This window comes from Mustela putorius, unplaced genomic scaffold, assembly GCF_011764305.1.
Source record: "Mustela putorius furo isolate JIRA1106 unplaced genomic scaffold, ASM1176430v1.1 tig00537255_pilon_pilon_pilon, whole genome shotgun sequence".
Lineage (NCBI taxonomy): Eukaryota > Metazoa > Chordata > Mammalia > Carnivora > Mustelidae > Mustela > Mustela putorius.
Genome location: NW_025422394.1, coordinates 2117724 through 2142055, shown reverse-complemented (window position 1 = coordinate 2142055; position 24332 = coordinate 2117724). Strand labels below are relative to the sequence as shown.

Sequence of the window (24332 nt, the reverse complement as noted above, 5' to 3'; positions counted from 1 at the left end):
AGTACAACTTTAAAAGTCTTCCCTTAAGATACCATGTCCAGGTGAATTACAGCCTTCAATCCTTTCCCATATAGAAATCCTAGAGTCCACATTCACATGCACTCATGGTTCATGTCCACCCAAACTACTTTAAAAACATATTAGAAACCGAAATGACAGGGGTGCCTGGGGGGCTTAGTTGGTTGAGCAACCAACTCTCAATTTTGGCTCAGGTTATGATCTCAGGGGCATGGGATCAAATCCTGCATCAGGCTCTGTGCTGAGCAGATTCTCTGCTCAGGCTCTGCATCAGGCTCTACTTCAGATTCTCTCTCTCCCTCCTTCCCCTCTGCCCTACCCTCCACCCATTGTTCTCTCCCTCTTAAAAAAAAAAAAAAAAAAAAAAATTTTGAAATGACAAACATTCCTGATTATTCTGAAAACCAGCCATTGAATCCAGTCAAGTTCTTCTTTCACAAAAGAAAGATGTTCACGTAGGCAGAGTACACATTCTTGAAAAATGAGGGTGACTGTCCTTGTCCCCATTTTCTCCAGCTCCCAGTTCTCTCTTCACGAATCTTTTCATGGTGGTTGCTTCTGGCAGCTCACAACTTGATTCTTGAATCTTAAAAAATATCAACACTTGAATTGTTAAGAAATCACCATAGAGTATTTCTTTGGCCCAGTAACATGTGATCAGAAACCAAGAAGCTGGATGCTGAAAACAACGATTATCAAAGAATGGAAGTTTTGAAGATGATCATTTGTTTCTCTTGGCACATTCTCACAAATACCCGCCCCCTTCAATGTGTTACTATCTCAGTACCATAACCTGTGCAGGAAAATGGCGGCCCAGCCTCTGTCTTCAGTGCAATCAAAACCCTCCTCCCAGAAATAATCTGGTTTGCCTTTCAGGTGTCAAATGGCATGTGGCGACTCTTTCACACTGCTTGGGTTTTCTCCAAAATCCAGTCCACATACTTAACCACGTTGGTGTAAACCCCTGGCCGTTCCCTTTGACCACAGCCTTCTCCCCAGCTGGTGATGCCCACCAAATGCCAGACCTCGTTGTGTTTACAGGACAGGGGGCCCCCTGAGTCTCCCTGTGATGGGGTGAAGAAGGGGGAAGAAAAGATGCACATATGAGTTCAGATGCTTCTCATCAAAATACATTTCTCTCAGAGTGATTTTGCTTAAAATTCTATTCTTGGCTCTTCAATAAACTTCAATGTAAATAAAATAATATATCATGGTTTCCAAAAGACTGCTTTTTAAATGCATTAAACTTTCTGGGGTGCCTGGGTGGCTTAGTCAGTTAAGTGCCCAACTCTTGATTTCGGCTCAGGTCATGATCTCAGGGTCATGAGATCAATCCCTGCATCAGGCTCCTTGTGTGGAACATGCTTGGGATTCTCCTCTTCTCCTGCTGCCCTTCCCCCACTTGTGTGCACGCGCTCGCTCTCGCTCTCTCCTTAAAAAATGCATTAAACATTTTAATGTGAATGTATTCAACTGGTTGAAAACACTCTTACCTTACAAGCATCCTTCCCTCCCTCTTTATAGCCTGCACAGATCATCTTATTCGTTATTTTATGCCTTCTGTATCTTATCTGGCATTCTTCAGTCGTCACCAAGGGTATGCTAGCTTTCTGGAGAGTATTTTGTATTTTGCCTGAAAAAAAAAATGGTTTGTTAATGGAATCATCATATATATATACATAATATAAAGGTATGAATTTAAAATCAAAATCATACTTATATAAAAATCTAGAAAAAATATTAGGTTTACCTCATAAACCTTTTATAATTGCAAAATATAGAGATTATTTGTGAACATTAAGTTCAAAACTAAGTATGCCTCTAACTGGAATTACAGCCCAGAGAAAATATCTGAATAGGCCAGGACATTTCATGAAAAGTGCTAGGTTTCACATTAAACGTCATTAAAAATAATCAGTCTTTAAATGAGATTGCCATGTTTAAAATTTCCCATCAAACAGAAGTGGGATCCTCCTCACTTGGGCAACTTTACCTTTTCATTTTTTTTAAAGGTTTTATTTATTTATTTATTTGAGGAAGAGAAAGAGAGAGACTAAGAGCAGAGCAGGAGGAGGGGCAGAGGGAGAAACAGACTCTCAGCTGAGCAGGGAGCCCAAGATGGGGATTGATCCCAGGACCCTGAGATCATGACGTGAGCCGAAGGCAGACACCTAACTGACCGAGGCACCTAGGTGCCCTGCCTTTCATTTTTATTAACATGCTTTCTGTAGTTGAAGGACATGATTATTTTACTCACATTTTAGCTGTATGCCATGATACAGCAGATAAGGGCAAACCTGAGCTATGTTCTTTACCTTTATGATAGAGCACACTGAGAAACATCATTTCTTACCTCTTAACTTTCTGTACCCCCATCCAGTAACCCAGCAATCAGTATATATTACATTTCTATCTCCTTTGGAAGGTAGACATATGGGCCTCTGAGCATCTAAATTTTAAAAATCATAGTTTAGTCATCAGAATCAAAATATATCTTCTCTCCCAGGAGAGACTCTCTTCTTTAGCTTTATATCAGGTCATGTGTTCTCTATTTATTATATTTGGGTCTACCTCATTTCCATTCATTTTCACTCATGTTCAGCATTATCCGTCACATACTAGATGGGTGAGGGAATGAGGGGGAGACAAGGCACAGCCCTCCCCATGAGCTCCATCTCTCTAACTAGGTCTGTGACCCTGTAGAAATTGCTTACTTGTTCTGACCTGCAATTCTTTTGTCTCTAAAAGAGAGATATAAATCATCTTTAATATTCCAATATGTTATAGAGTTACATCTTTTGGTGCATCTGAGAAAACCTGCAGAAAACTTAGCTCTTCACCCACATCCCACAATAAAATTTATTTTTTATTTTTTTAATAATCAGGAAAGAGTGCCAGTCTTAACAGACTAAAAGATTAGCTTTGCAGACTCTCTTTCACGATCACACCACCTTGAGATTGCTGAGGTCAGGTCATGAATCTGGAGGTGTTAAACATTACATCTAGGAAATCATTCTTGATAACTTCCCATTTAAAATTCCAACATACCTGTGTAATTAATTGCGGTTTCCAGTTTCAACAGGGCAATATCATACCCACTTTCTGCCACTTCATATTGATCATGAATTATTATTTCTTGAACCCCAAAGAAAGATGTGTCCCTTTTAATTTCTGATTGGTTTAGAATGCCACTATAGACACGCAAGATTTTAGGTGACTCTACCCTAAGGAAAAAACAATAAGAGGATAAGAAATTCCCATTACCAAGTTGCTATTTACCTATTACTAACGTTTTCTACAGGTGGTGGGCTTTTTGATGGAAAAGAGTGATTGCATAGTAAGCTTTTTCACTTACATATTCCTCCCATAGAAAGCTCTGGGTTAGTATATACTATAAAAAAACACATAAAATGAATGAAGGCTCTTTTCACCCAACACACACACACACACACACATGTTCTCTCTCTTTTTCTCTCTCAACCTCCCTCTCATGAAGAGTTCCAGGTTCTAGTCTCAACCTTAGCATTATTAGCTGTGATCCTGAGAAATTCACTTGGATTTTCTGGTACTCCATTTTCCCATAGGGAAAAGGTAAAAAAAAAAAAAAAAAAAAAAAATATATGTGAGTTATAATGTGAGTATGCTACATATTGGCAAAAAACGAAACAAAACACACAATACCATGTCTGGAAACTCAGAGAATTCTGAAGTACAAAGAGCAAGTTTGGCCAACTAAAATTCCCTGGGATACACATAACCTCCCGATGGAGCTTTTAGATCTGGTCAATATTGAAACTGACCTAAGTAGAGAATCCAATTTGAGGATTTATAATGAACTCTTCCTTCTGTGTTTGGAAACATAGGGAGAGAAGAGAGAGAGAGAGAGAGAGGAGGAGGGGGAAGGAAAAGAGAGACGGGGAAGAAGCAGCAAGGGAGAGAGAGAATGGTATAAGATTTAGAGAAGGGGAAATTCTCCTTGTGTTTAGTTCTGGACCCGCGGCCCAAGACAATGCACAGAAGATATGTCCTGATGGAACTACCAAGAATACTCCTGGACATTTGGATGCATTAAAATGGGCACGTGAAATAGCATGCCATCATGTTTCCGCACCTCATCTGATGCTGGCAGACCATAAGTGGTTCTCCCCTTCTGCATTTCTTTTTTTCACTCTAGAAATTTAATTTAGCAAATAGAATAATTTGAATTTCTAAAGTATTTACTAAAATGCTAGTGACAGATTTAACATATGTGTGAGCCTGGGGAACTAATAAAAACAGGAATGGTACCAACTCATCGAAACAGTGCGCAGCTGTTAGTATCCACCGGTTTCCAATGATGGAGCCTCCACAAAGGTGTCTCTGGCTGGGTGACGTGATCTGCAAAGTTATCTGCCATGGCCACTCGCCATGAACAGATGCCGTTCCTCCAACAATTCTGGGTTTGATTTTGGTTGTACACACTGCAACAGAGGGGTGGCAATGAGGAGCTTCCGAAATCTTCCTTTTCCATCAGTAGTTATATCCCTTCAGGTTCAAAGAGGAGAAAACCCTCCCTCGATTCCATATTTTGTTTGTTTTGGTTTTTTCCTTTTTTAAAATTTTTTCAATTTATTTATTTTCAGAAAAACAATATTCATTATTTTTTCACCATCAATTCCATATTTTATCATGACGCTGACTTAAAATTTTGTAATCAAGTTGGCAAGCGAAGCATACACAGGAAAACTGAATGACTGAGGCACCTGGTAATTACACGTCCCCAAAGAAAGTCTCATCCGGTATTGCATGCAGTCTTATCCTCCCTCACATGATAAACCCTAATGGTTCTTTCAAAGAAGTCATTGTCAAGGGTGGCCCTTGGACCTATCACATCAGCTGGGAATTTGTTAGAGATGCAACCTCTTGAGCTTCCCTCAGAACTGATAGATCAGAAACTTGGACAGCAGAACCTAGGAATCTGAATTTCAATCAGCCCTGAAGCTTGAGAATATCCTTCCACTCAGTTTACAGCATCTGTCCAACTCCCCCCATCTTCTTCCCTTTGGGCTGACCTTTGATCCCAGTCTCTCCTGCTCCAGCTGCACTCCATCCAAACCCGTCCTGCTCTTCTGTTTTTGAACTGCTTCTGCCTTTGGGTCTTGTTGACAGTTTGACGTTCTCTCAAGGACTTTGATTCTGATTTACCCCTCTGTTTCCTCCTCTCTTAGCTGCCCTGGGTAGGACAGTCCATTCTGCTTCCACTTCCTGAGATGTCAAACATGAGCACCCACCTTCCTGATGGGAGCCTTGGCCAAATCTGGCCCAGCAACCCAGGTAGAATGGAAATGAGGAGCTCATAGACAACAGTTTTCTAGAGCAATTCTTCTCATATTTTAATGTGCATATGGATCACCGGGTTATCTTTTATTTTATTTTTACTTTATTTTTTCACCTGATTGTTTTTTAAAATACTGATTCTGATTCAGTCTAGGGTGAAACCTGAAATTCTTTCTAGCAGGTTTACTGGTAACCTTAACATGCTACACCCAGACCACACTTAGAATAGCAAGGCCCAGAGGATCAGGGAAGGTTCGTGGCCTTAGCTAAAGGAGGAGGGCGAAATCAGCAAGAGAGTCACTAGTCAGAAGCCAAGTCCTAGATGGTCCGCTTCCTGATTTTGTGGGTAAACACAAAGTAAGGGTAAACACAAAGTCAATAAAACAGTCTATCCAGGCCTTTCTTTCCTCAACAGGGAAATGGATATATAATCCTGGGGCAGACTTCAAATCAAAGGAGAAGTCAGGAAAAGGAGTCTTGGAGAAAACACCAGTTGGTGCATGTGGAGGCAGGAATAAGCTTGATGTGCTTGAGAAAGCATAAACAGGCTGGGATGCTGAGAGAAGAGGTCTCACCTGAGAGTAGATGGAGTGAGATTACCTTCAGAGTAATATTTTGAAGATTTTTACTAGATTCTGGAATTTCAGGGAAGCCATTATGATTTACAAGAAAGGAACAGCAAAGTTTAGGAAAATTAATAGGTAAGCCATAACTAAAATATGTTACAAACAAGAAAGTCTTTCTTAGGGATAAGTAATAGGTCTTGTTCATTCCCTTTCATCTCTCAGTTTAAACAAAATGCTGAAGATATATGTTTAGCGTTAGATTTTGTGTCAGGAAACATTTTTTTTTTATGGCAATTGCTATGTATCTTCAAGAAGTTATGAAGACCAATGCCAGTGTAAGACATGATAACTATCTCCAGTAGGTATCCCCCCCCCCAACTAGGGTGTTATTTCATCTCGTATACTGCAGGAAAATCTAATTACCTAGTTTCAGAAGGTGCCCTAAAAATTTGTAAGATTTTATTTCCCCTTATCTTGTATTTTCTGCTTCAGCTATCAATTTCTACATGATATATACCGTAGCCTTCACGGACCAGAATCCATACATTCGTTAGAGAAAAAGCTAAGAAGGAAGGTGGGTGGGGAATGGATTCTGCAATTTTTTTTAAAGATTTTATTTTTTATTTGACAGAGAGAGATCACAAGTAGGCAGACAGACAGGCAGAGAGAGAAGAGGAAGCAGGCTCCTTGGTGAGCAGAGAGCCTGATGCAGGACTCGATCCCAGAACCCTGAGATCATGACCTGAGCCGAAGGCAGCGGCTTAACCCACTGAGCCACCCAGGCGCCCCGTGGATTCTGCAATTTAAGGTGTAAGTGTGATTCCCATTTTAGAAACTATATCAATATCACTAACAACAAAATCTGCCAAATGTCAAGCATCCCTTCTAGTACTTAGCAGATGACAGAATGTTCATAAATGCTCCTTCCGTCTCAGGTAAATGTATTGTGAGGAAAACAGAGAATATCTGAGATACAACTTCATTGGCTGGCTTTTTAAAGGAGCTCGGGCCATCCAAAGATTCCCATCAGACCCCTCAACACCCCAGGAAGGCACGGTTTCCTAGTTAGGATGTTAAGCACTGGACACAATATGGTATATGCTATGTGACAAGTTCTCAGAAGGTAAGGATTTACTCATCTTCTCAGTAGAGAATTCTAACACAAAAAAATTTTCATACTCTGAAAACCATTACAAAGTATAATCACCACTCCTTTTTATTCACTAAATCTCGTTGAATCTTAAATTTGTAGTACCTTATAATACTGGACACAAAAACAACAAAAGTCTAAAATGTAGTTTTATTTAAATCAGTAAATACTGAAGTCATAATGGGTAATTTAGGGAGGAGTGTGGTATATTCTTTCCTCTTGGGCATTCTGTCCCTTAGATCATCTGTTTGCCTAAAAACCAGCACTTGGTACTATGCTTAGAAATTAGCCCCTGGAATTGGCCACGGCTGATCTGATTTCAATTAAAATTTTTATGTTAGTATAGCTCTTCTTTAATGTATACAATCTTTTTATTTCCTTTCTACCCTACCACACTCATTGTTATAAATTAAAAAGGTTTTACTGTAAATTTTTGCCAATAGTAATAGATATGCAGAACACTTGTAGGCAAACAGAAAGAATGAAGGCCCCTGAGAAGAAACTACTTTATTTTTTGAATAAATACATAATTTTTCAAACATATGATAATTATTTATCTTTCAGTTAAAAGTCAAGTCATGGCCAATGGACAGAAAATGAATGATAAACCAAAATGCTGGCTGATATTCATTTTTAAAGGATGATAAGAAAGATCACTGGCCTTCATAATAAGAATCAAACATCAAAGTGTTGGCTAACCCCGAGTCTCACCATGAAATACCAGCTATATAAATGTGTCAAATTAAAACACATATTCATGGGGCGCCTGGGTGGCTCAGTGGGTTAAAGCCTCTGCCTTCAACTCAGGTCATGATCCCAGAGTTCTGGGCTCTCTGCTCAGCAGGGAGCCTGCTTCCTTATCTCTCTCTGCCTGCCTCTCTGCCTACTTGTCATCTCCGTCTGTCAAATAAATAAAATCTTAAAAAAAAAAAAAAAACAAAACACATATTCATTTAGTACTAGGCAAAGCAGAGTTTAGGTAAAGCCCAATAATTACCCATAAAAAATGGTCAGCCTGAGTGACGGGAGCAAAAATAAGAGAAAATTGCATCTAAGTTTGTTATCGTACTAATTTTCTCCCCTTTGCGGCTATTAGTGACTCTCTCTGTCATGATATATTTGGTACAGAGTAACTCCTTCAGATGTATTTTTCCTCAGGTAACATTAAACTCACCATTATCCATTTTACATAACCTTAATGTATATCCAGAGATGCCTCCTCTCCCATGAAGTATTTTAGTTGGAGATCCATTTGAAGAAAGTTTTAAGTAACATTTACCCCTGCAAGTTGGAAACAAAAGAGTATAAACATAACGCACCCCTCTAGAAGATGGGACAAGAGTGTCTACATAAGTCTTCATAGGTCTTACTTCCCTCCGTTGCAAGATTCTGGAGATGGAGAATAGGTAAAAAATTGGCAGCGTATGGTGTCAGTACACATTTTCTGGCAAGCTTCATGCCCTTTTGCATCAACAATGTCCAGTTCTTCTCCCAAGAAATCAGTGTCGTGGTAAAATGAGGAGTGACAAAACACTAGGCAGCAAACCACAGATCAGATATGAGACACAAAACCTCAGCACTGGTCAGGCTTGGCTGTGCTGAACTCGAGCAGGAGAAAGTGCTTTCACAGCTTACCTGGGACACTGTGCCTGCAGCTTTGCAGACTGAACCCAGAAAGAGCTTTGCTCTTTTTAATGCGCGTGCTCGGTAATCCACTTACAGATGTTTTCAGGAGACAAAGATTTCTGACGATAAAAAAGTGGGGGGGGGGGATGTAAATATATCATGTAAGACATATCAAAGAGAAGAACCATTTTTTATAGCACATACAGAAGGCAATTAATTCATGTTGATCCCGGACAGTGAAAAATTTTTCATTTTGTAAGTACTCTTCATATATCATTGAGTGAAACCCCATGATCCACAGGTGGCAGACAGATCTTCAAAACGAAACCACCTGCCTCCATAAAAATTCTCTGAGCTGGTTCTATTGTCAGTGTTCCAAGCACTTTCCTTCTTTACCCACTTTCTTTCAAATCTCCTAGCCCAACTCAAAGATTCCATCACTTTTATGTTAATGGAGAAATCTGGCATCCGGAGTTGCTGGGTGACTCTGGATGGCAGATTTATTCCTGGCTTAGACAGGGATAAATGCATTCCAACACAGACTCCGCACAGAGAGCATCTTCCTAGAAGGAAGGAACTTTTCCTAATTAGCCCCAAATCACAGTGTAAAGCAGAACTGTCCCAACAGAATTTTCCGCAGTGATGGAAATAGTCCATGTCTGTGCCATCCAAGGCAATGGCCATTAGCTACATGTGGCTAGTGAGCACTTGGATGTGGCTAATACAACTGTAGAAATGAATATATACTTCTATTTAATTTTAATTAATTTAAATTTAAAAAGCCAAGTCTTGGCCTCTAGTGTTCATCCCCTTCTCTCACCCTGTACTGAGGATCCCATGTGTTACTCCTCTTACAGACATTGAGAATTTTATAAAAGGAATACAAAGAAAAAGGACAGCAATGAACCCAACGGTATCAAAGCCATATTTCTAATTTGTGGCATTTATCATGTCCCAAGGCTCAATCTGTGAACCTCCTTTCTTCTCTGCCTGCTTTCAGTCCTTTAATGTTCTCACCCAGTTTCAGTCACTTGGATTACCATGTACGCTGGTAACACCTGAACACAGATCTAGAACATAAACCTCTCTTCTTCATTCCAGATTTCTCTTTCCAATTGCCAATTCAACACTTCTGGATGTCTACTAGGCATCTCTTCCCTCTTGAAATCTACATCCCCGTGATGGGGTTTTCATCCTCTCAGCTCCCTGAGCCAAAAGTCATAGCACTATCATTGACTTTCTTTCCTCCAGAGCCGACGTCAAACTCATCAGCAAATCTTATTGGCCCTATGTGGACAATATATCCCAATCTGATTACTTCTCTATCACTTTCACTCTGGTCCAAATAGGGCAGGGCTTTTATCTGTTTAGTTCATTAATAGAATCCCTGGTGTTTAGAACAGTGACTGGTATACAGTAGGCACCGAATAAATTACATTATGTAATTTATTGTTGAGTAAATGAAAGCAACAGATATATTTTCATGTGACATACTTAATAATTCTGAAAGTTGCTCAATGGAAAACCAGGCTTGCTTGATGGACAAGGAACTTGAGGGCTACCCTGGCTGGATTGCTCTTGGGGACACAATCCCCATGAAGGCAACCAAATCAAGTGAATACCAAGGATTCTGAGAATTCTGATTCAGATAATATAGAGAACCTAGATTTTGAAGCAAACTTAAGGGTTGTTGTTTTTTTTTTAGTAACTCTTATTAATGAGGGGCAGCAACCCCAAAAGATAACCCTTTAATGATCAAAGAAAATTCCTATCCTTTACTATGGTTTCCTGCATCAATACCCATCAGTAGGGAAACACCATCTCAAGTCTCAAAACTCCCTCCGCGGTTATCCCCAATTTCATTAATATAGGCCTTCACTTCCCCTTCTCTTCACGGTGATTGGGCATTTCACTGGTATTCCTAGCTTTTTCTGCTCAATGATCTCAAACTGGGCATTGGATGAAGTTGCCTCTTAATGGTCATCCATGCTTTCTTCATTCTGTTAAGATCTAGGCAACTCTCTCTTTGCTGAAGGCAGGGACCTCCCCCAGCTAAAGAAAACAAGAGTCCTTGCTAACATGGGATTTGTGGCCATTAGGTTGGGAACAGAAAGAGAGAGAAGCAAGGAATTCTTCTTTGCAAATTTGATCTACTCTATGCAGGCATTTAGATCAAATGTGTAGCAGCTCAGAATTGTTAACAATGGATTTTGAGCAGTTGTTTTAAAAGACACCACATTAATCTTAATCTGAACTCCTTACCTTTCAGATTCCTTTGGCCATTCTTGAGAAAAGAAGGTAAAAAACAAACAGCTGGGATGGTGAGTACAAATGCGGCGACAGACAAAGGCATCTGGAGCCACGACACTGTCAATGTTACTGTCTGCAAACGCCGTACCAGGGAAAATGTCCCTAATGCAAGCTGCACAACAGAAGACACTATGCTTAAGGAATCAGTTCTCCCATACAATCAGTAAAATCCCAGTTATCATATTTGTAAATGCCATATGAAAATTAGTTAGGGGGCGAGGGAGGTATGAATAGGCTAAGCACAGAGGAATTTGAGGGCAGTGGGGAAATTCTCTGTATGATACTGTAATGACATTGTCCTAACCCATAGAATACACACCACCAAGACTGCTTGAGAAAGTGAACCATGGACTTGAGGGGATTAGGGTGGGTTCGCGTACGTTAATCAACTGTAACGAACATACCACTCTGGAGGGGAATATTGATCGTGAGGGAGTCTGGGAATGGGTGGGGCACAGGCGTGTATGGGGCATCTCTACTTTACCCTCAACTCTGCAGCAAATCTAAAATTGCTCTAAAGTAATAAAGTCTCCATAACAATTTTTTTAAAGTTTTTTGTAATCTCAGGATCTTCAAATTTTTCTTTTAAATGAGGAAACGTAAAGTGATTATTTTAAATTCCAATGTGGCTCTAATTATACAGGACATAATGAATTTTTTCACAGGAAGAAGGTAAAAGATCATTTGGTCCATCTCATCAGTGAGCACCCATCGTACATACCATCAGCGCGCACTTACTATTTAATGGCCAAACCATCTCACGAAGTAATAATAGTTACCCAGGTTAGAAAGCGCACAGGATTTCAGTGAAAATCCAGACACCACTGAACCGAGCTTCATTATTCTGGTTGGTAGCCCCATTTGGGTGTACTTCAGTAGACAAATGTTACTAAATAAAAACAAAAATGGAAAAATGTTTTACTCCTCTAAATACAAGTAGGAAAAAACGTAAGGTGATAAGAAATTCCAATGTAGACATTACTTGGGCATTACAGCTAAGGGATCACTCTGAAAAGCATGAATCTGACAACTGGACAGCTGGACTTCAGTCCTTGCTCTGCCAAGACCTGGTGGGCCTGTGAATTTTGTCAACTTTTTTTTCATAACAAAAATGGCAGCTTTGGAGGAAGGATGGTCTAAAGAGTATCGGGTAGGAAGTAATGAATTCTCAAGCCCTTCTCAATTTTAGCAGTTTAACTTTTTTATAATGCCCAGCAACTAACTCCCAAGCTCCTGGCTTGCTGTGCCCATTGTGTTAAGTCTTAGATATAAATAAAATATGTAAAAAGATACATGAACTAAGCTAAATATAAACCATGAAAGCTTGCTTATTAACTTGAGGGTTTTATCATTGTTTTTGAAATAAATCTCTATTGCTTTATTTGCTTTGCACTGATGTCCTTGTGAATATGGAGAGTGGCAATGTTAAAACCCAAAGGTAAATCCAAATACTAGTCATTTGAACTTATTTCTCTTTCTCTCTTTTGGATTCTAGATAAGTATAATTTACCACAGAACTCAAAAACATCGCAAATATTTGTAAATGTAAAAGTCAGAGACATTTTTTTTCCCTAAATTTTTTTTAAAAAGAGAACACAGATTCATCATTAGAGATCAAGTCCTTTTTATATCCTACCCATTTATCTCTGGAATATTTCAAAATCCAATATGGGAATGATTTTAAAACACTTCATATGGGTTTCAGTTATTTTGTCTTAGGTAAGAAACTTTCATTTAGAGAGACCTGAGAGGGTTTTTCCTTTTGGTTCTATAATCCTTTAGGCCAGGAATGGCATAGTCAGACAAATTATAACTCTCAAAACTGTCAATGAAGAAATGTGTCATTTTTAAATTAGTTAGGAGATGGGTTAATCTTTTTTTTTTTTTTAATGTAACAATGTCAGTAAAAGACAGACTCCTTACTATAAGGAAATGCATCTGAGTTGGGCTTGAAATGCACTTTCTGTGAAGAAGAGCACTGTACTTACTGTAGTAATGTCATTTAGGGGCTAGAAGTAAATTCTGGCATTCAGCTAAAGAGAAATTTTTTCTTTTTTTTTCTCCTTTTTGAAAAAATTTTATCTTCTCAGTGTTCCAAGATTCACTGTTTCTGCACCACATGCAGTGCTCCATTCAATTCATGTTTTTCATTGGATAATGTAATGATCTACTTACTGTCCTTGGGTTCAGCCCATTGCTCACTCACCGATGTTCTGCGCTGGGAAACTGGCTTGTTGCATATGTGAAAAAGTGACAGTGCACATCATTTGTACACCTCTCTTGGCATTCCTGAACATTCCTAGCGATTGAGCCATTATAGTTCATGCCTTTCATGTCCAAGCCCACATACACCTTTTTGTTGCAAGCTGGAAACAAAAGCAGAAAATGGCAATCTTCCAGACTCCAGGGGCAACTGGAATAATGCTACCTTAGCAACTGTCCCTCCTGACTTACTCTTTCCACACTTACTATTCCTCAGAAGTCCTTTGTTTTCATCTTAATCTGCTTAATTTCTACCCTCAGGTGGAAGCCGCAAAACAATACCAATGTCCTTCTAATATTGCAACAATGTAAACTTGTAAATCACTGTTTCAGTTTCCCCCCCTGGCCTCTCTGATCTCCTTTAACCCTCTGACTGATTGACTAAACTATCCAGGAATCTTTTGACTATTAAGACAAGTGTCATCTCAACCTTTACAGCTGCTCTTTTGATTTGAAGTCATATGTTTAATAAGGACTTTTATATAAAACTTTAAGCTGGGAAAGAGAAAGACAACAAATGAATGGTGAGGACTAATGTAGTAAGATCATGTCCTTTTATTGTGTAAATTTTAATGAATGGGGGGATATGCATGCTTATTTTTTATTCTACACTGAAGCAACTAACTTCATTTGGAGACTCTATGACCATACAGCAGGGTTTTGCTAGATAATTATAAAACCATATGTGATATGACTATACATATACATCACAGTAACTAGTATTTACAAATTCTAAGAAGACAACTTACCACTTATTTGGTGTGAGCATTGCTTGAAAGAATATCCAGAAATGGCTCCTGTCATATTCACCCTTGGCAGTGTTTCTGTTACACTGTCTTTCAGGATACAAGTAAACCTGTTTAAAAAAAAAAAAAAATTACTGCATGAGAATTTACATTTTAAAAGAATGGATCTTGGGGCACCTGGGTGGCTCAGTAGATTAAGCCTCTGCCTTCCTCTTAGGTCATGATCTCAGGGTCCTGGGATCAAGCCCCACATGGCTCTCTCTGCTCAACAGGGAGCCTGCTTCCTCCTCTCTCTCTGCCTGCCTCTCTGCTACTTTGTGAGCTCTGTCTGTCAAATAAATAAATACAGTTTTTAAAAATAAAAATAAAAGAATGGATCTTAAAAGCCAGCACACAGAAAGTCAAAGAAAAAGAAACAAACTCCTCTATCTCCTGCCAAAACAAATATTTTCTTGGCAAAACTGCAAATTTGTTTCTCATTCCAACATCCCTACACTTAAAAGATCACATATTGTATCCCCTACTACCTGGAAACGGGAGTGGGTGAACTCTGGCCTGTTGGTGAAACAATCCTCCACCTATTTTGCCTGGCCCATGAGCTGAGAATGGTTTCTATATTTTTAAATGGTTACATTTTAAATGGTTATAAAAGTACTTAAGTAATATTCTCGATTTTGCTTTTTGACCTGTAAAGCCCAAACTATTCCCTGCCTTGTCAAGAAAAAGTTTGCCAAGCTCTGCTCTAGATTCTAGAATAGTAATTTCGTAAGTTCTGGGTACTATGTAAGTATCTATGAATGTGGCAACAAGACACAAAGATGCTGATAACTTAATTCTGTAGTAAAGCTTTGTTACTGAATTTTCAGGTTCAACATGGAAACAGAAGTTGTGGATGGAATGTCCTAAAATTTTAAAAATGTAACTCTAGGGCACCTGGGTGGCTCAGTGCGTTAAATGACTGCCTTCAGCTGGGGTCATGAAACCCAAGTCCTATGATTGAGTCTGTTATCGGGCTCCCAGCTCAGTGGGGAGTCTGCTTCTCCCTCTGACCCTCTCCCTCTCATGCTCTCTCCCACTCACACTCTCAAATAAATAAAATCTTAAAAAAAATAAAAATAAATGGGGTTATGGACATTGGGGAGGGTATGTGCTATGGTGAGTGCTGTGAAGTGTGTAAACCTGGCAATTCACAGACCTGTACCCCTGGGAATAAAAATATATGTTTATAAAAAATAAAAAAAAAATTTTAAAAATAAAATAAAAAATAAAAAAATAAAAATAAAACCATAATTATAAACATAAAACCACTAAATGCAATTTGTGATCAAATGTAAATGCAATCTTCTGGAGAAGATTCTGGTTAATAGCTATAATTTATATTTGGGGGACAACTGAGATGATATGAAGGGATTCTTGTTAAAATTATATGTTTTTCATGTAGGAAAATGTATGCTGAAATATTTAGCGGTGAAATGTTACAATGTCTTCAAATTAATTCAAGTGGTTAAACAGATTAGATAGATAATAGAAAGAGAGGTAGATAGGGAAGAAATGGCAAAAGTCTTGGTGGTGTCAGGGGACTACTGTACTGTTCTTTGAAACTACCATTACAAATATTTATCTCCTGGGATTGGGAGGGAGACAAACCCTAAGTGACTCTTAATCTCACAAAACAAACTGAGGGTTGCTGGGGGCAGGGGAGTTGGGAGAAGGGGGGTGGGGTTATGGACATTGGGGGGGGGTGTTTTGGTGAGTGCTGTGGAGTGTGTGGACCTGGCGATTCACGGACCTGTACCCCTGGGGATAAAAATATATATTTATAAAAAATAAAAAATTTTAAAAAAAATTTATCTCCTAATAAAATAATTGAGGGAAAAGCACCAGTTTAAATAACATCCAACATCAATAACAATCAAAAAGCAAAGAACAAAATGATTAAGAGGCATAAAAGTGGAGAGAAATAAGAGAGAAAGTGCACCATTAAAATCTAGACCACAGAGAAGTTGGAAAGTCCACACTGAGGGGCACGTCTGCTCCTCACTTATCTGCCAAAACACCATCCTTTTTTTCTGTAATATTTTGTATTTTAATTGAAGGACAGTATGTTTTCCAACTATTGACCATACATTTTATAAAATGGTAGATGAATACTCATTGGTAAGTAATCCTTATGTAAAAACTATTTCTGCTACGTAGAAATGCAAACATTTACCATTTGGCAGGATCTTGAGAAGACGATTCAGCCATGAAGGTGAAAAGCAAACAGCGTGGGTGGTGGGTGCAGACGAGCTGGCAATGCCTGGCACTTGGTGTAAAGACGGTAGTGATGTCTCCTCCTTCGAAGCAGGTGTCTGTGAACAGCTCAGTCACACAGTCTGTGATGTAATACATTGCATGCCTTATTTTGGATTTTAGTTGCATGTAACTGATTAGAAAATAATCTCACAAAGGCCAGCAGAGCAGGTCTACATAACAGAAAATATGCCTGACCTTGGAAATCAGAGCAATCAATACTTTTATGGTAGTTTATTGGGTGAGAAGCCTCAGACAGAAAAAGAAATCACAAAATGGCACGTTTGCCTTAATGGAATGGTGCAGATGGGGGTTGTCTGGGAGACATGGGAGCTTTGTGGGTGACTGAATAATTGCACAGAGCTTTACTGGCCCAAGATGTTCTTTAGCGTTACATCCAAGTCTGGACAGGGCCACCTGCTTTTTCCTTTCCCTGCTGATTGCTTGTTGGAACTCCACGTTTCTATGAAACAAAGGATCCAGACTGATCATTTTTCAATAGTGCTCAATGGCCCTGGATGTGATATTTGGTATCATATTACTATTTTTTTTCAAAGATTTTATTTATTTACTTGATACTCAGAGATCACAAGTAGACAGAGAGGCAGGCAGAGAGAGAGGAGGAAGCAGACTCCCCGCTGAGCAGAGAGCACGATGCTGGGCTTGATCCCAGGACCCTGGGATCATGACCTGAGCTGAAGGCAGAGGCTTTAACCCACTGAGCCACTCAGGCGCCCCTCATATTACTATTTTAAATGGGCCAGTTTAGTAACAGGAACTTTAGATGCTCAGAAAAATAATTGAATCCGATTATAACTGAAACCATACACAGGTTTGGTTTTTTTCTTTTAAAGCTAAAGTGCATAAGATTAATTTTTTTTCTGTTTCTAGGAAGATATAGCTAATATTCCAGATTATGACTCTTTGGGTCATTATTATTTAGTCACTGAATAAAAGGTTGTAGTTTTTAATCTTGGTATATTCCTATTAAGAAGTACTACTACACCGCCCATGGTCTTCTTAATATCTTTCATATACATTTACTATATGCATACTACATATGTAAATGTATACATACAGATTTGGTAAAAATGAAATACTTAGGGAGGATAAAATATAACTCAAATACTTATTGTAGCAATAACCAACATACCAAATATATAGGAAAATATGTAAGTAGGGAGCAGTAAAAACTATCACTAGAGGCTTACAGGATTTAGGTAGCCCATGGCCTTGGATGGGGGAAATTCCAACTTTATTTTCTCTAACCTCTAACTAAAATGTGGCATAGACTTCTCTTGTTAACGTAAGTAACAAAGCACATAGTGTTCACGGTATCTGCAACTTTGTCATAGTGCAATTATAAGATTTTAAAAGAAAATACTACCTGCAGATACCTTAAAATACCATTATCCTCATGACTAGTTTGGTAGTAATTATTACTCTGCATTTTTAGACCACTAAAATTTTAGACCACTAAGATACGAAGCACATCTATTTTTATATCAGAGTTCAGGGTTTTTTTTTTTAAAATACATTAATTAACTATATTGCAATATACTTGATTTTCTTGGTAATCCTGTGTATTTTTACTTTATGCCTTTAAAGACATTATTTTGAGAATATAGTCTCCATGGATTTATGGGGAAAAAGGAGTAAGGATCCCTGCCACAGACTCTGCTCAAAATCCACCATATACACCTTCTAAAATACCCAACTACAACCTCTGCAGATAGCATAATTTTCTCCGAAATTGGCAGCTAGCCAAGAATGACCTGGAGGTTAACAGAAACCTGCCCTGGCTCAAGTTCTGTGTTGCTTCCAACAGAACTGAACAGCAGTTCCCCCCTCCCCTGCCTTAATGAAGTCTATTGACAGCTCAAAATACTCCCACTGCCCACACATCCCACCTCTTGGTGCAAAGCAAGTACTAATTACCACTAAACTAGTAAGAGTGATATGGATTTGGATATAAATATAGGTACAGATGTGTATACAGACATACATATAGATTACTGCTATTATGAAGAGTTCCTGTACCTCATTTGCCTCCCCTGTTTTGAAAACCCCCAGAGCCTTAAGTGAAAAATAAAACTATGCTGTCCTTCACTAGAATAGATGGCATGGGACCTCGGTGTGATTTCCATCCCTGGGATCAATCCCTTTTGTTTCCTAGTTTTCAAGTCAGGGAACCAAGCTCTTTCCAATTCATACCCAAGATTAAGCTCTACTTACCACCAGAAACGGAGGCAAATAAAATGAAATGTACCACTTGATATAATAAAATCATCCTACAAAGAGAAAAATTGTTCATGTGTTTAAAACATAAAACGTGAATTTATAATTCGCTTACTGCCATCAGTGTTTATAAGACATAGGGAGGGAGGGAGTGGTTAATTTCATAGTGTTCCCAGGGTTCTTACCACAATGCTGAATTTTACTTTCCCCACACCCCAAGACATTCTTCATCATGGTTGTGTGTAGAGTTCAACACTTTCCTAGTTCTGAAGAACCCAGAACTGACAGGGCAGATTACACCCCACATCTTTGCTTTCTCCCCGCCCCCACCCCCACCCCACCTGCCCCTCACCATTAACCAGACATTTCTCACTGCCATGATCTGACCCTTCCCCAACTCCAATTTTTCCACTTTTATTTTCCCTTACAAATTGCTTCCTTACTTTCCATCACTGAAGTCTCTATAGCTGTTGACTCCAAATGATTTTCTACGTACGAAGTTTCCCATTTTAAAAATTCTGCTGCAAATATATTCATAGACTGTCTTGGTCATCCATAAATGTACTCATCCCCACAAAGTACTGATTTAACTCTTCTATAAAAAACCGACCATCAGTGAGAAAATTCAAGATTTTTTTTTTTTTTTTTTTTTGACAGAGAGCGCAAGTACACAGAGAGGCAGGCCAGGGCAGCGGGAGGGGGGGGCAGACTCCCCACTGAGCAGGGAGCCTGATGCGGGGCTCGATTCCAGGACCCTGAGATCATGACCAGAGCCTAAGGCAAGAGACCCTAACCCACCGAGCCACCCAGGTGTCCCAAGACTTATTTTTTAATATTGATCTTGAAAACCTTTTTAATTTGCAAAATACTTGTCATTGATTACAAATGATTAGTCTTCTCTCATTCTGCATCTTCTCCCAAACTGATTAGAGATATAAGCTTCTAAAATGTCAGGTCAGACAAATTTTAATAAACCAATCACTCTCCATTGTAAAAAAAAAAAAAAAAAAAAAAAAAAAAGAATTTTAAGCCCCAGTGGTAGAAAAAGGATAATTGCTTGGGAGAAATCTTAAATAAAAATTTTCAGAAACATACCTGAGAACATTTTGTTTGTTTGTTTGCAGCATTCTCAGCAAGAGTGTTTCTCTTCTTCCGAAATAGTCTTCATCCTCCTCTACATGAACTTATGCAGGTAACGCTCACTAATATTTACTTTAACTGGTTCCCAATGTTATGCAACTTTGTCTCTTTGTGGAGCACTTCCGCAAGGCCCTTAAAATCTCGGCATATCAAAAATGTTCATCGGTCGAGTTGCTTGCTCTTTTTGTCTTATTTTACTGTGTCTTCCCAAAAAAAAAAAAAAAAAAAATGATGCCCAGAGAGATTGCTAGAGAACTTGGATTTGTCTGCATGTCTCTTAGCAGTTGGGCAAACTCCCATTAGTGTATGCCTGCTTGCCAAAGGCTCACAGAACCACATGTTCAAATACCAGCTGTTAATCATTAAACCCCGCCGAACCTGAGCCTCGCACTCCGCAAAGAAAACAAGGAAGACCTGAGGGACCTACTGATGCTCAGTAGAGCAGCGGGACGGAACCTCACCTGTTGGAGGCGGGGAGGCTTCTGCCGGGGTCTATGCTGATAGTTCTAAGAAGCCAAGCTCTTTTTTATTCCACTCACAAACACTGAAAGTCTAACTTACTTTTTTTTTTTTTTTTTTAAACGGAAAAATATGGGGCTTTTGTATCTTTCTTTGGATGTTGGCACCCTGAGACAAATGGAGAGCTGGGAAGTCACGTGTCTAGCCTTTGCAGGAAAAGCAATGGAAACAGAACAGGTCGATTCTCTCTGCCTTGGAGGGTGCCCCCTAGTGCTAGGATCTGGTGCAGCTCACAAAGAGGAAAGCTTGTGAAACACTTTCTTGGGTTTCGCCTGGTTGTATTTGTTAAGAGCCTTCCCATTGATCTTGAAAGAAGGGCTAAAATCTCTACAGAAGCCGAGGATGAGGCATGTCCTCTGTTACTAGTCATTAGTTTACTATTCATGGAACTGCAGCAGAAACCATCTTGCTGCACTATAAACCAGCTACCTGTAGGTCCTTGGCCAAGTTGCCTTATCTCTCTGAGCTTCAGGTTCCTCATTTATAATATTAGACAATAACTAGCCCTAAGGATTTCTATGTGATTTCCTGGAAGCCTAAAGAAATTTAAAAAAAAAAATTTTTTTTAAGCCTTTTTTAGGGATACCTGGATGGCTCAGTCCATGAAGAAGTCTTTGGCTCAGGTCATTGTCTCATCATCCTGGGATTGAGTCCCTCACATGGCTCTGTAAATAGTGTGGAGTCTGCTTCTCCCTCTCCTCTGCCTGGCACTACCCTTGCTTGTGCTCTCTATCTCTGTGTCAAATAAGTAAATAAAATCTATTTTTAAAAACCTTTTCAATGTATCTGATTTACATATATTTTAGTTCCCTCACAAAAATAATGTAGATAAATAAATAAATAAATTTAAGAGAAAGATAATTTTGTGGCTCAAAGAAGACTTCTATTTTCCAGAGAGAAGCAAAATAAGATTTTACATTCACAAATGAAGTCACAATTTAAAAACAGTTCTGAAGAGGAAAGAAGAAATAAAATTATAGGTTTGCCCCCATTTGAGATCTTGCTGAAGTTATTGGTATCAGAGGAAAGATACTTTGTTCAGGGACACTGTACTGATATGAGTGTGATCTTCCGATCTTAGAAAATGCCACAGTTACTTTGAGCCTCTCGATATTTGGAGATAGAGACAATCTCATTTTACGTCCATTATAACAAGGTCAACATTATCTGAACAGTTTCTGACAGTGTGTTGGGGTGCCTGGGTGGCTCAATTAAGTGACAGACTATTTTTCAAAAATATTCTTTATTTAAACTCAATTAGCCAACATATAGTACATTAGTTTCAGATGCAGTGTTCAACAATTCATCAGTTGTATATAACACCCAGTGTTCAGATTCTCCCTCTCCCTCTGTCTTCCCCGCCCACCACCACTCACATGTGCTCTCAATAATGAAAGTGTGAAATACCTAGTCTCCATTGGCCAACTGCCTGTGTAGAAAGACAAGCAAAGATTAGGAACACTGGACACCACTTTCAAAATTTGCAGAAATGGAACTGCAGCAGGAGAGAACTTACTGAAGGAGACAGTGAGACTATCATTAGTGAAGTGAAGTAGATTTGAAGCTTAAACCCATATAAATTCATTGGAGACTTTCTGAAAAGAAAAGAGAGGCCAGTGTTATGTTGCAGAGGGCAGAAAATGATAAGGGGGATTTGGACTCAGAAGAAGGCTTTATGCAAATGCTGGGGACTGTGTGACATTCTATCTGGAAGGCAGTTCTTCAGACAGTTTTAATTCCTCCATTGCCAAGATTGTGTGACCAATCTGGACACAGAGTCATTAACTGCTTTCTTGAGTTTCCCATTTGAAATTAAGTACATTCCAGCCAAACAAAGAGCCCATATTTATGATGCGATGCTTTTTAAGAAGCTCAAACACAGAATGGCAAATTTATGCCAAGACAGGTTTATATGGAAAACTGATATATGAAGTGATATAAGGTCCTTACATCCTTGATTGTTTACTTCATGAAACCACATCTCTATCCTAAAGCTCCAATAAAAAAGACTATAATGATAACCTTCCAATACTTTTCGGAGAAACAGAAAGACTCTAGTGACAGCAATACTTCATTGGGAAACCAGATAATATCATACTAAGTTTGGTTTAGCTAGTTAGTGAAACCTCTAAAGCCTTTGAAATAATATAAAAATTTCAAAATATTTTTGTTCATTCAAATAAAAGCATAATAGGAGTTTTGCTTGCATGGAAGCTCTTTGAGATTAAGTAGACCTTCCTTTCAAAGTGACAGTAAGTACTCTAAAGACTTTTTTCAATTAATGCCACTGCAGTTTAGAATTCCAACGTCAACTGCTTTTATCTTAAAGGTAAGTTTCCCCACCACCACCACCCAGTGAATTAAAAAGCTTTTGAAGGCTAATGGAAATAGGGAATTACTAGACAAAATCTTAGGAAGAATCTAGAACTTAAGTCTACAGAAACGCAAGTGCAAGTCAGAGCTTATAAGCATTGGTGACCTTAAATCCCCATCTGGGACAAAGGAAACCACACAGACAGACACATTGCAGGTAGAGACCCCGTTTTAGGTCACAGCCACAGTCAATTTGCTCTTGGAGCTCTTCTTGCTCTCATCAAGATTTGCTTTGAAAAGGGGCCCAGACTCCCATATCCTACAATCCCATTCTGCCATTCCCTTTTCATTATAAGGTGTTAATGCTGACCTTCAATTGGGGTATCTCGACACTGCCATTTTTGATGTTTGGACCAGATCATTCCTTGTGGTGAGGGACTGTCCTGGGCCCCATAGGATGGTTAGCAACATCTCTGGCTTCTATCCACTGGATGTACCCCCCTGCCCAGGTGTGAAAACGGAAAATGTCTCTAGGCTTTGCCAGATGTCCTCTGAGTGGGGATTGTTTGCAGTTGAGAGCCACTGTTTTAGATGCTAATGAAAATAACAAATAATGGCTTTCAATGCTCCCATCACCTTTTATCCTTTTCATAGAATGAGGCAACATAATCAGGACTAGAGACACAATCTTGGATATATGAATGCCATGTTCAGTCTGAATCTGTCCTTGACAGTGACCTTGAGCTCATCAAGTCTCCCACGGCCTCATATCTAGAATAAAGATGCATTCTTTCATAAGATATTCACTGAATGCCCATTTATATGCAATATGAATGAAAGAGAGCCTCCTTCAACGTTGCTCACAATTTAGTGAGGAGATAGAGGTAAACAATAATTAAAAGTTTTTAATTTAAATCAGAGGTTTCGCACACCTTGGTGAGGAACCAGATGGATGTTGGAGCCCTGGGCTAACCTCGGATTAGATGTGCACCTATCGGATACATGGGCACATGGGGGACATGCCAAGAAGAGCAGTGCAAGCTTCCAGGCCTGGCACTGCCACTACCCTCTCCTGGGTGGCACAGCTGAGGACCCACAGCTCCTCCTCACTCCTCCTCGTGAAGGTGAAGTCATCCCAACCCCTTGCCTTCTTAGCCTCTCACATTTCTCAGTCCCACTTGGTTCTTCCTGCGTGACGGGCTCCTCTGTTCGCCCCCATACATGGCAACACCGTGAGTAACAGAGACCAGGCCCGGACCGCGGGCCCCGATCAGCAACTTTAAAATAATCGTTCATACCCTAGGGGAAGTCCACATTTCAAAACTCTGCTCCTGGTATCGCCCAGATGAGGTCATTGCCTGACCAGTGTTTTGTCCAGCAAGCATTCCAAAGTCCTGTTCAAACACCCATTTGAATTAGTACTAAAAGCCAGAGATAGGCGATTCTCATAGCAAACCACTTTTTTTTTCCTTTTAAAGATAAAATGACACCCACACAGAACAAGGGCCACTGTATCTATGGCATGCCAAAGTACAAGGTGAAGATGTACTTGTTTTTATATTGTAGAACCCAGCCACGTTTTATAAAACCTAGAGCATTTTTGGAGTAAACTCTTGGGTCTTCAGATTCCTAGTGTGTGGGGTATGACTAACTCAGACCTTATGGTTTTCCTTCCGTCCCCTCCCCACCATCTTTTTTTTTTTTTAAAGATTTTATTTATTTCTTTGACAGAGGGAGATCCCAAGTAGGCAGAGAGGCAGGCAGAGAGAGAGAGAGAGAGAGAGGGGGGAAGCAGGCTCCCCGCTGAGCTGAGAGCCCCATGCGGGGCTCGATCCC

At 39.4% G+C, this 24332-nt stretch overlaps 1 protein-coding gene across 1 annotated transcript; it reads right to left on the bottom strand.

Annotated features, from left to right (window-relative positions):
• Nucleotides 1-326: 326 nt before the first annotated feature.
• F11 (coagulation factor XI) lies at nucleotides 327-20367 on the bottom strand. Its single transcript, XM_004758300.3, has 15 exons — nucleotides 19620-20367; nucleotides 18522-18577; nucleotides 16207-16369; nucleotides 13998-14104; nucleotides 13193-13352; nucleotides 11766-11875; nucleotides 10939-11098; nucleotides 8686-8795; nucleotides 8421-8583; nucleotides 8225-8331; nucleotides 4310-4478; nucleotides 3067-3242; nucleotides 2372-2467; nucleotides 1512-1651; nucleotides 327-1082 (listed from the first exon to the last, which is right to left on the bottom strand). The coding sequence occupies exons 1-15, from the start codon at nucleotides 19649-19651 to the stop codon at nucleotides 921-923; spliced, it is 1911 nt and encodes a 636-aa protein (XP_004758357.1). The 5' UTR covers nucleotides 19652-20367; the 3' UTR covers nucleotides 327-920.
• Between the last annotated feature and the right edge of the window lie 3965 nt (nucleotides 20368-24332).